General features: G+C 43.1%; 1 protein-coding gene across 1 annotated transcript in view; it reads left to right on the plus strand.

The window, feature by feature from the left end:
* Positions 1–13,643, plus strand: part of LOC146072973 (plexin-C1-like) — a 42,794-nt gene that overhangs the window by 5,821 nt on the left and 23,330 nt on the right. Inside the window, exons 2-4 of the mRNA XM_083180144.1 lie at positions 3,093–3,293; positions 5,202–5,381; positions 9,386–9,491. Coding sequence (XP_083036270.1) covers positions 3,093–3,293; positions 5,202–5,381; positions 9,386–9,491 — 487 coding nt within the window. The remainder of the gene's footprint in view (positions 1–3,092; positions 3,294–5,201; positions 5,382–9,385; positions 9,492–13,643) is intronic.

A 13,643-nucleotide genomic window follows, 5' to 3' on the forward strand; every position in this document is an offset into this window, starting at 1 on the left:
TAGACCGGGAGTTAGAATCAATATGCGGGAGGGTCGGCAACCCTGGAATCTTGCAGCATGGATGTTCCTACACTCTATATCAGCTCTTTGTCCAGAGCGCATATGCATATATATATATATATATATATATATATATATATATATATATATATATATATATATATATATATATATATATATATATATATATATATATATATATATATACACAAAAAATGGCAGTACTCTCAGGTCTTATGAATAAATCACACCAAGCTCAGATGTTCACTTCAATGTTTTGGTCGAGCTTGGTGTGATTTATTCATAAGACCTGAGAGTACTGCCATTTTTTGCATACTGCATTAGGTAACATGTTTCCCTGGAGGGCACGTGGGCAAGTTTATTGAAGGAGTGACATAAATTTGTAAAAATAAATATATATATATACACCACTGACACCTCACCTGGTGCCGCCTCTCCACTTCTCTCTTAGCCACGCCCCTGTCTTGCACTACTAGGGGTATATGTGCATCTGGTACTGCTCTATTGCCATATTTGTATGTGGCCCCCATGTGTATCACCCCCCCCCCCCTTTTCATTGGCCAAGCTCCATGTAATGTGTCCACACCAAGGGGAGTTGGTACGCATACAGTGCCACTGGATTTTTTCCCATCTGGTACTGCTGGGAGCATATAATGTGTAACTTGCACTGCTGTGGGCATATAATGTGTATCTGGCACTGAAGGACCTATAATGTGTATCTGGCACTGTGGGGAGCATATAATGTGTGTCTAGCACTGAATATTGTTTATTTTCTTATTCAAAATGGGGGGGCAAAACTAAGTAGGAGGAGCTATGAGTAGAGGGGTCAGAATTCTTAAACTGCCCCCCTAAAAGTAAAGTCTAGATCTGCTACTGCCTGCCCCGCGAGGATCCTGTACATCGCCACCAGGTTAATGTTGTCATCAATCAATCAAATAAAAATATGAGCACGTCCAGTCCCGGGTCCCCGTCTGCCGTGGGTTCGGCGGCAGGTGGGGACCCGGGACTGGTGGTGCTCATATTTTTATTTGACTGATTGATGACAACATCAACATGGCGACGATGGGCCGGGACTCACATTTTTATTTTATAATGAGGATCTGGGTTTTATATTTAAAACATCTTTAAAACACTGCTACCGAGTCTGAGAGGACTCGAGGAGGTGGGGCAATGGACAGCTCCGCTCAGAGGGTGGGAGGAGGTGGGGCTGCATTCAGCAGGGCAGGCCAGGCACTGTGGCCTGGGAGTGGGAGGAGGCTATGTCCTCAGTGGAGTGGTCAGGTGACACTGACAGACAGACTCTGCTCTGACTGTCACTGTGTGTCTATGTGACACGTGCGTGGTGACGTCATGACGTCACTGCGTACATTAGAAGTGCAACCTGTGCTGGGGCAGGATGGGAGGAAGCTGCCAAACCCCTAGAGCAGTGGTTCCCAAACTGTGTGCCGTGGCACCCTGGGGTGCCTTGGGAGACTTGCAGGGGTGCCCTGGATTGGTGGTCCAGGAGCAATTCAAGTTTTTTTATGTCCATTATAATAGTCAAATTGTGGAAAACCACAAGGGAATCCTGGCCATTACCACATAACTGATCCTAAGGATGAGATATTAACACAATTTATTTAACTTAATATTTGTTTCTGACTTTCTAAACGAGAAACTTTTAGCCTAAGGGTGCCGCGAAAACATTTCTGATGCATTGGGGTGCCGTCATTCAAAAACTTTGGGAACCCCTGCCCTAGAGTGTCTGTTGCGCAGCAAAATCAACAGAGTGCAGTGTGCAGACTAATTACACTACCTACCAGGCCTGCAGCAATTCACCTGTAAGTAAGCACTGCCTGCCAGGCTGCAGTGTGTGTGTTTCGTTTTTGTTTTCCCTTTATCCAGTAATAAGAATTGTATTGATAATTTTGTAATGGACTTTGATAAACAAAAAAAACCCTCCAGTTTAAATTTTCTGCCACTTATTTAACGTCCTGTCTTTTTGTTGTAATCTCATCTCATTGGCTCTGTGATGCTGGCTTTCAGTGTATGCTGCATCATTCTCATTGGCTATATGCTGCCCATTAAATTTGTATATTCTCCCCGTTTTTTTGTGAGTTTACTTCGAGTACTCCGGTTTACTCCCACAATCAGAAATATACTGGTCGGTTCATTGGCTTCCAACAAATTAACCCTAGACTGTCTGTGTGTGCGTGTGTATATGTGGTAGGGAATATAGATTGTAAGCTCCACTGGGGCAGGGACTGATGTGACTGTTCAACTATACTCTTTACAGCGCTGCGGAATATGTGTGCGCTATATAATATAACTGCTAATAATATTCTCTGCACAGCGCTGCGGAATATGTGTGCGCTATATAAATAACTGGTAATAATAATCTCTGTACAGCGCTGCGGAATATGTGTGCGCTATATAATAACTGGTAATAATAATCTCTGTACAGCGCTGCAGAATATGTGTGCGCTATATAATAACTGGTAATAATAATCTCTGTACAGCGCTGCGGAATATATGTGCGCTATATAAATAACTGGTAATAATAATCTCTGTACAGCGCTGCGGAATATGTGTGCGCTATATAAATAACTGGTAATAATAATCTCTGTACAGCGCTGCGGAATATGTGTGCGCTATATAATAACTGGTAATAATCTCTGTACAGCACAGCGGAATATGTGTGCGCTATATAATATATAATTCCATAGCATGGCGGTCCCAACAGATTGCATTATTGATGCTTTAGTTTTGCCTGTCAAAGCATAGTGATGTGGTAATCCCGCCTACTGTTATGTTGGCTCCGCCCATTATTAATTTGTTGCTGCCCACATGAGGCCACTTCCAGAAATATTCCAGGGCCACTTTTAGTCCCCAATCCGCCCCTGAGTGCAGATTACATGGAGGGGGGTCCAGGGGTGTTAGAGCAATGCCTATACTACTGGTAGAAGCTGCTTACAATAGACATGCAAATCTGGGCAAACACACAAATGTATGAGCAGCTCTGACTGGAAACTCTTTATAATTTTTACATTCTAATATAATAGTCAAAATGTTGAATTTTTCTTTTTTTTTAGAGACTTGATCACTTAGGAAATAATACACACCGCTATTTTATAGCTCCAGAATTATCTGAAATCATTCAGGATATCAGCATAAATATAATCATCGAAGAACAGATTGTAAAGTGCGGGCAATTAATTTACAAGAATAATCCTGCTTTCAGAACTTTTGCTTTACTTAATGACGTTGATGGCGAGATTGAACTAAGAATAAAGGTACAGTAACTGCTGTTGTTTTAAGTACTTGCAAAAATAAAAATTTGTTTCCACCAATTATAATGTTCTATAAGGGTGAACAATGCCCTAAACCTGCAGAAAAAAATGGACAGAATATAGCTAATGGTAATCATAAGGACAACCTTCTACAAAACAACCTTCTATCTTTAAAGACACAGATTGCAGACACATGGGAATCAGGGCCGGGTTAAGGGGGGGCACAGGGGGTCAGTACCCCTGGGTCCCCCTCTATCTAGAGGCCCCCTGTAGTTGTCATGTATGTTTTGTGCCTGGGAGTGGGGTAGTGCTGCAGCTTCACCTATCTGCCAATGTGACAATGATAAATGGTGCTGAGCATTGGGAGCCAAGGCACACTAACTGCACAAGTGTGCAGTGCATTACTGGGAGTTGACTAAATCACATGAGACTTTGCACAAGATCAGGGGCTGAGAGGGTTGTACTGAGCTCTGCTTGGTGGAGCTCATCACATGCTTCTCAGGCCCATGGAGAATAGTAGCAGCAGCGGCCTTGTCATGGGAGGGTTTTTAATCAGAGGCAGCACTGAGCCTGTCAGGGCTGCTACAGAGTAAAGTACAGAGGGACAAACACAGGCTTTTCATATATATATATGTGTGTGTGTGTGTGTGTGTTTATACTGCCTTTACACTGTGTTTTGACGGTGTAATATTCTCCCATGTAGTTTGCGGCCAGTAATGACAAGTGGAAGGGGGCCCCCCTGTCTAAAGTGCCCCGGGCCCCCCGAAGGCTTAATCCGGCTCTGATTGGAATGGCAAACCACATGGTCAATGGGCCTCATTCAGAGATGTGTGCAAACCTCATGGATTGCATACATCATGATTATTTTAGATTGGTTCATGTGCAGGATCTGTACTGAGCTTTCACAGCTATCCTTATGCGATATGTGTCTTTGAAAACAACACTCGGATCTGCAATGCTGTCTTTATATTCTAGATGAATCCTGCAGCAATGAGAAGAGTGCCGACTCTTAATCTGCAGCAGTTTAGAAATATACTATAAGCTGTAAGGCTTAGTACAGAGGGGTACAGTATATGGTAAAGTTGAACAACCTGACAAAGCAACCAATTAACTTCAAATGCACAAACTCTATACTTAAAGTTGTTGTATTTTGTGTATCAAAGCTTATAGACGTACCACATGGCTGTGAAAGATGGTGTCAGTTTGCCAGTGCTGGTTGTTATTATTCAGCAAGTCCAGGCAAGTGCATAAGGTGCCAAGGTTAAGGGGTCACCTAAACACAGAATGGTCTCATTATATCAATCAGTTATGTTTTCCCAAGGCTCCTCCATACTAACTGCTCCTCCAGAACAGTTTGCAGTTTAAAAAATAAATTGTCAGTTGATGCCCCTTAGTGTCAATGCGGCTTAGGTGTAAGGATTGCTGTTAAGGAATGTGGACCTATTTCCTTGCAAAAAAGCAAATGGGAAAAAAACATGTTGCACTGCAGGTGGGGCAGATGAAACTTGTGCAGAGAGATTTAGATTCGGGAGGAGTGGGTTCATACTGAAATCTAATACCCCTTTTCCATCCGCAAGCCGGGTCGCACCCAAGATTTTGTACCCGGCTACAACCTGGGTGCGACCCGACTTGCAAACTCATTCACACTAGAGTCCCCAGTATGTGTTTGATCAGTACTATCTACAGTGCAACATGGATTTGCCCAGTTGTGTGCTTTTTGCTTTGCCAACAAAGCTGATTCTGTGTTTGCAAAAACAAAGCCTAAATTTGTGAATAAAACAGTTGATATTAAGGTCAGATTTCTATATACTATAAAAAGTATTCCCAAATCATACTACTTCTTCTTGGGTTTGGCTTTAACAGAAATACAACACTGTACGTCACTTAAATGGAGATGACTTATTTCAACAGAAAACAAGAGATGAACTTAACATTCAAGCAAATGAAATTGAAGTCCTCATTAATTATGAAGAAAAAAAAATAATCTGTGAAGTACAGAATATAACAGAAAATGATGACGATAATACTATACTATGTAAAGCTAAGAAGAATTTCACAGGAAAAATTGATGTTTATAAAATGGAAGTAAAGGTAAGTTATTATATATTTAAAGGCTTACACATTATTGTAGTTACCCAAATCTGTAATTTATGGTTGGCAGCCTTCCAATTTTCTGCAAATATGGATTGGGCCCATAATATACATTAAGCCCCTCACACGCCAAACGAGATCCTGTCAATGCCGATTTTGGCGTCGGCGGGGTGCTGCCATCGCCAAGTGCATACACACTTGCTGATCCTGACAGGGAAGGGAGCGACGCTATGGGGGGATGGCGGGAGGAGCAATTGCCATGTTGCAGCGTATGGAGCTTTACACAGGCCTACAAAATTTGATTCACTGGAAATTGTCTGAACCAAAAAAAACTATACATTTTCTCTTAGATGTACTGTATGGATTTTTCACAACATGGAAGATTTGGTAAAATCAGATGCAGAAGCTCCAACAGTTCTGTAGCTTGATGTGTTTATGCAATCACAACAGGAAGATACATAAAGGTCACTGGTTTCTAATCATTTATTGTTTGCTAGGACAATCTCTTTAAATATAAGTAGCATTTAACCAACAGATTTCAAAATAGACCAGTTATATGGTTCATAGTGAAACAGTATGCTTTGTATGCAGGTTGTCAGAGTGATTGTAGCACCTAATAAGTATTAAGGTGCCCATACACAGGTGTGACTTGTCAGAGGCACAAGTCAAACCTATTTTACCCTGAACTCCCCCGGCAGCTCTCCAGGAGGTCTCCATCTGATACGGCACTTGATGCCACTTGATGTGCCATTTTTTACATGTAATTTATTGCATGTAAATGAACTCCTGGGAAGCTGCTGGAGGGTCTAGAAGAATCGGATGTGATATGCGCTGATCCGATTCCAATATATCATACATGCTGCACATATGATCTACAGCAGTGGTCAGGGAACTCGGTCCTCATTACCCCACGCAGTGCATGTTTTGCAGGTCTCCTCACAGAATCACAAGTGAAATAATTAACTCCACCTGCAGACCTTATAAAATGTGTCTGTGAGTAATTAGTACACCTGTGCACCTGCTGGGTTACCAGCAAAACATGCACTGTGTGGGGTAATGAGGACCGAGTTCCCTGACCACTGATCTACAGGATCCAATCCATTGCACACAGGACTGCACATCAGATTGGACCTGATGTCAAAACATCCGAATTGGCCCGATTTCATCGGATATATCGACACGATCCATCGGAATCTATTGAAAGCAGACAAAATTGGACCCGTGTAAGTCTTAGAAGACAAGATTAAGTCTGAAATCTTAGAAGACATGATGTATATATAGGGGGAGATAAGGTGAAGCAGTTGCCAAAAGCAACCAGTTGGCTTCTAACTGTTATTTAAAAGGCTGTACTACAGTAGATAAATGACAGACACTGATTGGTCAGACAGAACTTCTTGATACATCTTGCCTATAGTATGATACATTATATTCTCTGGTGACCAGTTTCCCTTGGGGATAAACCATGGTGTCCTTGCTATGACAGAAATCACAATTAGTATCTCTTCCAACAGTGGACTTACTAGGCATAATTATCTTCCTGGTGTGTGGAAGGCCAAATAGTCAAGCACAGAGGCAATGTCCTGCTAGAACATCATCATGCTAGAAGGACAGGCGGCTTATTCTCTAGCTCAATTACTTTTAAGCATGCCACTGTTTAATGTATTCCCCTAACTGTTGATGTAGACCAGGGGTGTCAAACTCAAATTCATCGGGGGCCGCATCAGCAGATTGGTCACCCTCAAAGGGCCGGTTGTATCTGTAGGTCCCCCTATATAATTACAATGCCATGACACCACAGGCTGCTCCCCCTGTATAATATAAAATGAATGCCATGACACCACAGGCTGCTCCCCCTGTAGAATAATAATGCCATGACTCCACAGACTGCTCCCCCTGTATAATATAATAAAAGTAATGCCATGACACATAAATGATTATACAGGAGGAGCAGCCTGTGGTGTCATGGCATTATTATTATTATTATACACGGGGACACCTCAGGAAACAGCAGATATATATTTTTTTTTTATTGTGAGTGTGATCCTCATCCTCACTTTCTCCGTCTGTCCTGCAGCTGCTGCGGCTTCCAGCTTTTCTTCACTGCTTGCTGCGGCCACACTGTCCCCGACTCCCGGTCCAGCTTCCCTGCCTGCTCCTACTTCTCTACAGACGCATGGGCGGGCGGCGTTATCGTCATGACATCCCCACCCAGTGTCTGTCACTGCCGGGCATCAGAGGGAACAGGTGGCCGGGCCCTCCTCCACGTAGCCGTGGAGGCGCGCGGCCATGTTTCTGTAGCCGCATACATATGTGCCAACAGGAACATGGCAGCCAACAGTGGAGGAACAGGTAAGGCGGCCGTGGTGGGGTGGGTGAGAGGAGGTGGCCTAGGCAGGAGCTGGGACACACTGCCCTGCGTGCTATCTCCTCGCGCGGGCCACATGACGAGGTCTGGCGGGCCGGATTTGGCCCGCGGGCCTTGTGTTTGACACCCGTGATGTAGACTAAGAGATACATTTACTAAAGCAACTATTCAGATTGTGTCTACCATTTCTCTTTTGCAGCCTAGAAAATGATAAACAGAATCTAGTTAGTTGCTATGGGCAACAGCACCGCTTTTCATTTTTAGAGGCTTTAGTTAATTTACTCCTAAGACTTTACCCAGAGGATTTTACCATTGGAAAATTATTGCAAGGCAGGTTATTGGGACTCTCCACTTTCAATGGTTAATGGACTCACCCATTCTCAGTGGTTAATGGAACTCCTCACTCTCAATGGTTAATGGACTCACCCACCCTCAATGGTTAATGGAACTCCCCACTCTCAATGGTTAATGGACTCACCCACCCTCAATGGTTAATGGAACTCCCCACTCTCAATGGTATAGGACCATAGAACTACCACATTTACTGTAATCATTTCACTTACAAAGCATGTAGCAAGCTAGAGAGGTTCATTCAGTTTAAAGTAGAAGCCAGGCAGCTCATAGAGCAAGAGGATTATATCCATCCAGCTCAATGTGAGCTATTTTGCAGTACTTTTCAGAACTCCGTTGATCTGAATGGAGTAGACATTATTAATTTATTATTCCAGTACATGAATTAAAAATGGGTGCATGAGTATATCACCAACCTGAAAACAACCACAACAGATGCTAAATCAATAAAGTGTTGATAAATGTCTACATACAGCTAAGTGTTGGCTAGTAAATAAAATGTCCAAATAATGGGGGTGACTCACTTTGGCTCGCAAAGAGACGAATTTGGTCTGGGGATAAATGTTGCAGGTCTGCCCATGCGTATCGGTGAAAATACGCATGTTCACACACGCAGGGCAAATGCCTTCAACGAGTATTACTATCGCCGATGCGTGCGGGCAGTGGGCTGGAGCATGGGGATGCCCAGCATTTCCTGGGTGTTCCCCAAAAAATCCCCATGTTCGAAGCCATGTTCGGGGTGGGCCGGCTGACGTCAGCCAGCTGCCCTGTCTACAGGTACGTCCAGGTGCTCGTAAATTAAAGTCAGCCTGGACTGACTTTTATTTGCGAATGGTTGGAACAATCATTTGATGGTCGCCGACCCTCAAATGATTCCCCCCCCCCCCACAATCACATGCAAATGGATGTGTGAGCGTACACATCCATTCACATGCAAATGCGTCGTTCACGTGGGGAATGGGGGCATGCATTCATGCACCTGCCACCCGTTCACACAGCCGTCGGGAGGCACCTAACCACTCGGTAAGTAGCAAATGTTGGCTTACCGAGCATCACCCATACTGTATGTGTGTATTTTTCACAGCATTGAAAAGAACATTGCATGCACTGCCAGTGCATTTTACTGCAGTAAACGCAAATACTGAAAATGAAGCATTTAAAAAGAATAAACCATTAGCAGAATGCAATGCAAAATAAATAAATATGGCAACATTAGATGGTGTAATACCCGCTTACTGTATATGCCTATGGTCTTTTTCTAACACAATGCAATTTCTTACTACTAAAGGTTATTTTGGGCGAATTTACGACTACATTGGAAAAAGACTCAGAGATTTCTTCATTATACCTATACTTCCTCCTGGTTATTCCTCTTCTACTAATTGCAGCTATTGGTAAGCTGTGTATGAAAGTGTTCACATTTATTGTATTATGTATCTACATTTTACACTCTGACAGTATCTTAATTCACTTCTTCCTCTTCGGGAGATGCCCGGTGGTATATTGTGACATTGGTCATGCCCCCAGGGCCGGCCCCACCACTAGGCATTTCTAGGCATTTGCCTAGGGTGCCAGCCACTGGAGGGTGGCAGTTTTGAGCAGGTCCGCCCCTGGATGGAGGTGAGTGGCGGCGGCAACTCCCCCACCTCCAGAGCGACTAGGCAGCCGCCACCGCATCACCCGTTCCCCCTCCCCACCCCTGGAGTTACTTATCGGCAGCCGCAACTACCCCCCTCCCACCTCCGAAGTGTCTAGGCGGACGCCGCCGCATCACCCGACACTCCCCGCCCCTGGCAAACACACCCCCCCGCGCAATACCCGGCATCCCACTGTGTGGAGCGACCGGCCTGCCGCCGCAATACCCAGAAACCCCCTCCCCCCCACGTATGGAGCGGCCAGTCTGCCACCGCAATACCTGGCAAAACACCCCCCACCCTTGTGTGGAGCGGCTGAATACCCGGCACCTCCCCCACGGGGAGCGGGTGAGCACTGGATTGCCCCCACCCGCCTAGGGCTCTCCAGTGTCAGCATGCCCCTAATGTGATTTTCTTAAAACTGCAAAGAGATTGGATAAAATTATGCAATAAGAATGTACCTTTAGTTATCCCCGTCCCCTCTGCAGAACATACAGAGATGTTGTATAATTATGTCTGCATTCTGCCTACGTCCACAATTCCTAGGGGGTGGGGTGGGGGTGCTTTAAAAAGAAAAAGGAAATGTCCTTTGATGATTGTTGGTATTCATGTCTCTGTGTCTTTTAGGATAGACAATTAGAACATACCCACCCACTAGCTAAATTCAATTTATATAGGATCAAATTAAACTACAGTATACTGTAGGTGCATTTCACGATACAAGGAAAACACAAAATATTTTATATAAATCTACAAAAATGCAGCACTGATACCAAGAATGATTGTTCAATTTAAAAAACTATTTGAATTTCAGAAAAGGTAACTTCGAATTATTCATAGAATCTTTAAAAGAAATTGAGTGGGAAGCGGTGGAAGAATGCAGAGGAAATGTGGGAAACACTAAAAAATGTGCTCAAATCATTAACTATTAAATACATCACAAAAGTCAATAAAGGTAAATTCAATAAGGTTGGACAAAAAAGTAAGGACAGCAATCAACAATAAAATAAGTGCATTTAAATTTTATAAGGATAACGTAAGTGAGGAGGCGTTCAGCAAGTACAAAGAATTAAACAAAATTTATAAAGGGTTAATCAAAGTAGCTAAAAGGGAAAATGAAGAGTGCATAGCCACTGAGAGCAAAACCAATCCGAAGAAGTTTTTCAAATATATCAATAGTAAACAAATAATCAAAGAGAACATAGGCCCATTATCCAATAATAATGGTAAAAGTTTTGCAGAGGATAAGGGAAAATCAGAACTGTTAATACTAGGGGAGAGCAGAGAGTGGAACGTACAGGTACCACAAATGGGACGAACAAGCCAGATCTTAATATTGCTTTCACGACTGATGAGATAATATTGCAGCTCAGCAAAATCAAAACAAACAAATCAACAGGCCCAGATGGGATTCATCCTAAGGTACTAATGGAATTAAGGGAGGAATTAGCGACCCCTCTGTATTACGTTTTTGATAACTCACTTTCATCAGGTAAGGTACCAAAAGACGAGAATAGCAGAGGTAGTGCCAATATTCAAAAAAGGAAAAAGGGATGAACCAGCTAATTACAGGCCTGTGAGCTTAACATCAATAGTGGGTAAATTATTTGAAGGATTTTTAAGGGATGGTATCCAGAAATATTTAGATCTTCACAGTTTACTTAGTATTAACCAGCATGGGTTTGTGAAAAATCGACCATACCAAACAAATTTACTAGGCTTCTATGAGGATTTCAGCAAAATCCTTTTTTATAGAAACACTGTAGACGTGGTCTTCCTAGATTGTGCTAAAGCTTTTCGATACAGTGCCATACAAGAGGTTGATAAATAAAAAAGAGGACCTGGGATTAGGGGTAATAATTTGTAGATTGGTAGGGAACTGGTTATGTAATAGAGAGCAGAGAGGTTGTGAACAGTGCAGTATCAAATATGGGTACTTGTTTCCTAGAAGGGCACCCATCGCGGGCATCGCATGTACATCGCATGCCATTATAATCCACTGACTGTAGTAAAAAGGAAGGGAACAATCGTTGTTGCAGAAAATGACCATCACACTGTGACAAGAAATGTGTATCATTTCAAGAAGATATTTCCATCCTTTTCTTCTGATCAGTGGCGGGCTGGGCCGGGGGGCAGGGTGCCCTCTGCCCCCGGGCTAGTACATATTTCTGCAATTAGGGCCGCCAGCATGCACAGTGACAGCACGCTCTGCTTACTGTCTGGCTGTCCAGACGCTGTGCAGGGGTGTAACTAAAGAAACAGCCTGGATGCTGCTGAGCTTCCAGATGCTGCTGCAGGGCATATACAGTATCTCTTCCATAGCCCTGCGTCTTCCTTTTCCTTCTGGCCTCCTGCTATGCACGGAGCTCCGGCCCCGCCCCCAGCCCAGTCATTGGGTGGTTATTTTCTTCTGTGGCCGGGCCCCTCCCCTCTCACTAGTCTCACTCTCCTTAGCCAGCGTCTGTTCTTTCTGCTCCACTCCACTTCCATCCTCTCTCACTCACTCCAAATGTCCCCTCCTGGGCCCCACCCCTATAGTCTGGACTACTCCAAAACACTTCTGGTTTTGGTAAACTATATGTACATACATGTATTTTTTAGAACTTTATATTTATTATAAATAATTTAACAGCAATGAATGACATGCACTGATTTACTTAAAAAAAAAAAGAAATTATACTGTATTATTATCTTTACTTTTTACATGTAGCAAATGCAGTATGTTCAGTACTCAGTATCAAAAAGAAAAGAAAAGAAAATCCAAATAATGAAAATAGATCAAACAATAAAAAAAACACTACCTGTGGCAAAAAGTAGATATGTTGAGTATGCACATGAGTATGCACTCAAACCACAAACAAAAACCAAAATGACTCACTCAGCAGTATTCAATGACCAAGTTCTCTGTGCATGGAGAGCGTTTTATTTCGCTCTCCATGCACTCTCCGTGTTCCGGAGGGCTCGCTGCCACTCCTGCTCCCTCTATTCAATGTGGTTAAGACTCGCCGCCACTCGCGGTGAGTCTTAACCCCTGCAGGGAGCAGGGAGCTTTCAGGGAGCCGGAAGCAGCCAGAGAGATTAAAGTCTCCCTGGCTGCTCCAGAGGAATGTGGAGAGGAGGGGGGCTCTCCGGGACCCAGGCAGCACAGCCTGCCCCCCCCCCCCCTATAGCCAGCGGGGGACCCAGTATTCACTGCACCCGTTTGTGCATACTAACGATCGGGTGCAGTGAATATATGAATATGTAATGAGCGGCTCGAGCGCTCCGGCCCCCTGCTGGCTGCACTGTGTAAAAAAAAAAAATATATATATATATTTTTTTAATTAAATATAAATTCATGTGCTATAAGCACATGAATAAAAATAACATGCCCCTTCACAGAAAAAAAAACTGATTTTTTGACACCAAAATTTCTTAAAAAAACCTTTTAGTTTAAAAGTTCACATTCCAGCTCCCCATCAAAAGATGGAGAATTGCTACACGGAGAGACACGGAGAAAATCACTTAGAAAGACGGAGAACATTTCACATTGAATAGGGTTGCTCGCTTTTGGAGAGCAAAATGCTCCGTCCAAGGCGAACAAAGCACAAGTTCTCCACAAAACACGGAGAACTTTTCTCATTGAATACTGCCCTATGAGTTAAGTTGGCTAAGCCCATTAGAAACATATCCATCGTCTGCATGCAGCATTTTTTGTTATTTTAATTTTGGTTTTGGTTTTGGTTTGTGGTTTGAGTGCATACTCATGTTTTAGCAACATATCTACTTTTTGCCACAGGTAGTGGTTTTGATTGTTTGATCTGTTTTCATTATTTGGATTTTCTTTTCTTTTCTTTTTGATACTGAGTACTGAACATACTGCATTTACTACATGTAAAAAAGTAACGCTTATAATACAGTATAAATTCTTTT

Source organism: Crinia signifera, chromosome 4 (assembly GCF_055691185.1).
Source record: "Crinia signifera chromosome 4, ASM5569118v1, whole genome shotgun sequence".
NCBI lineage: Eukaryota > Metazoa > Chordata > Amphibia > Anura > Myobatrachidae > Crinia > Crinia signifera.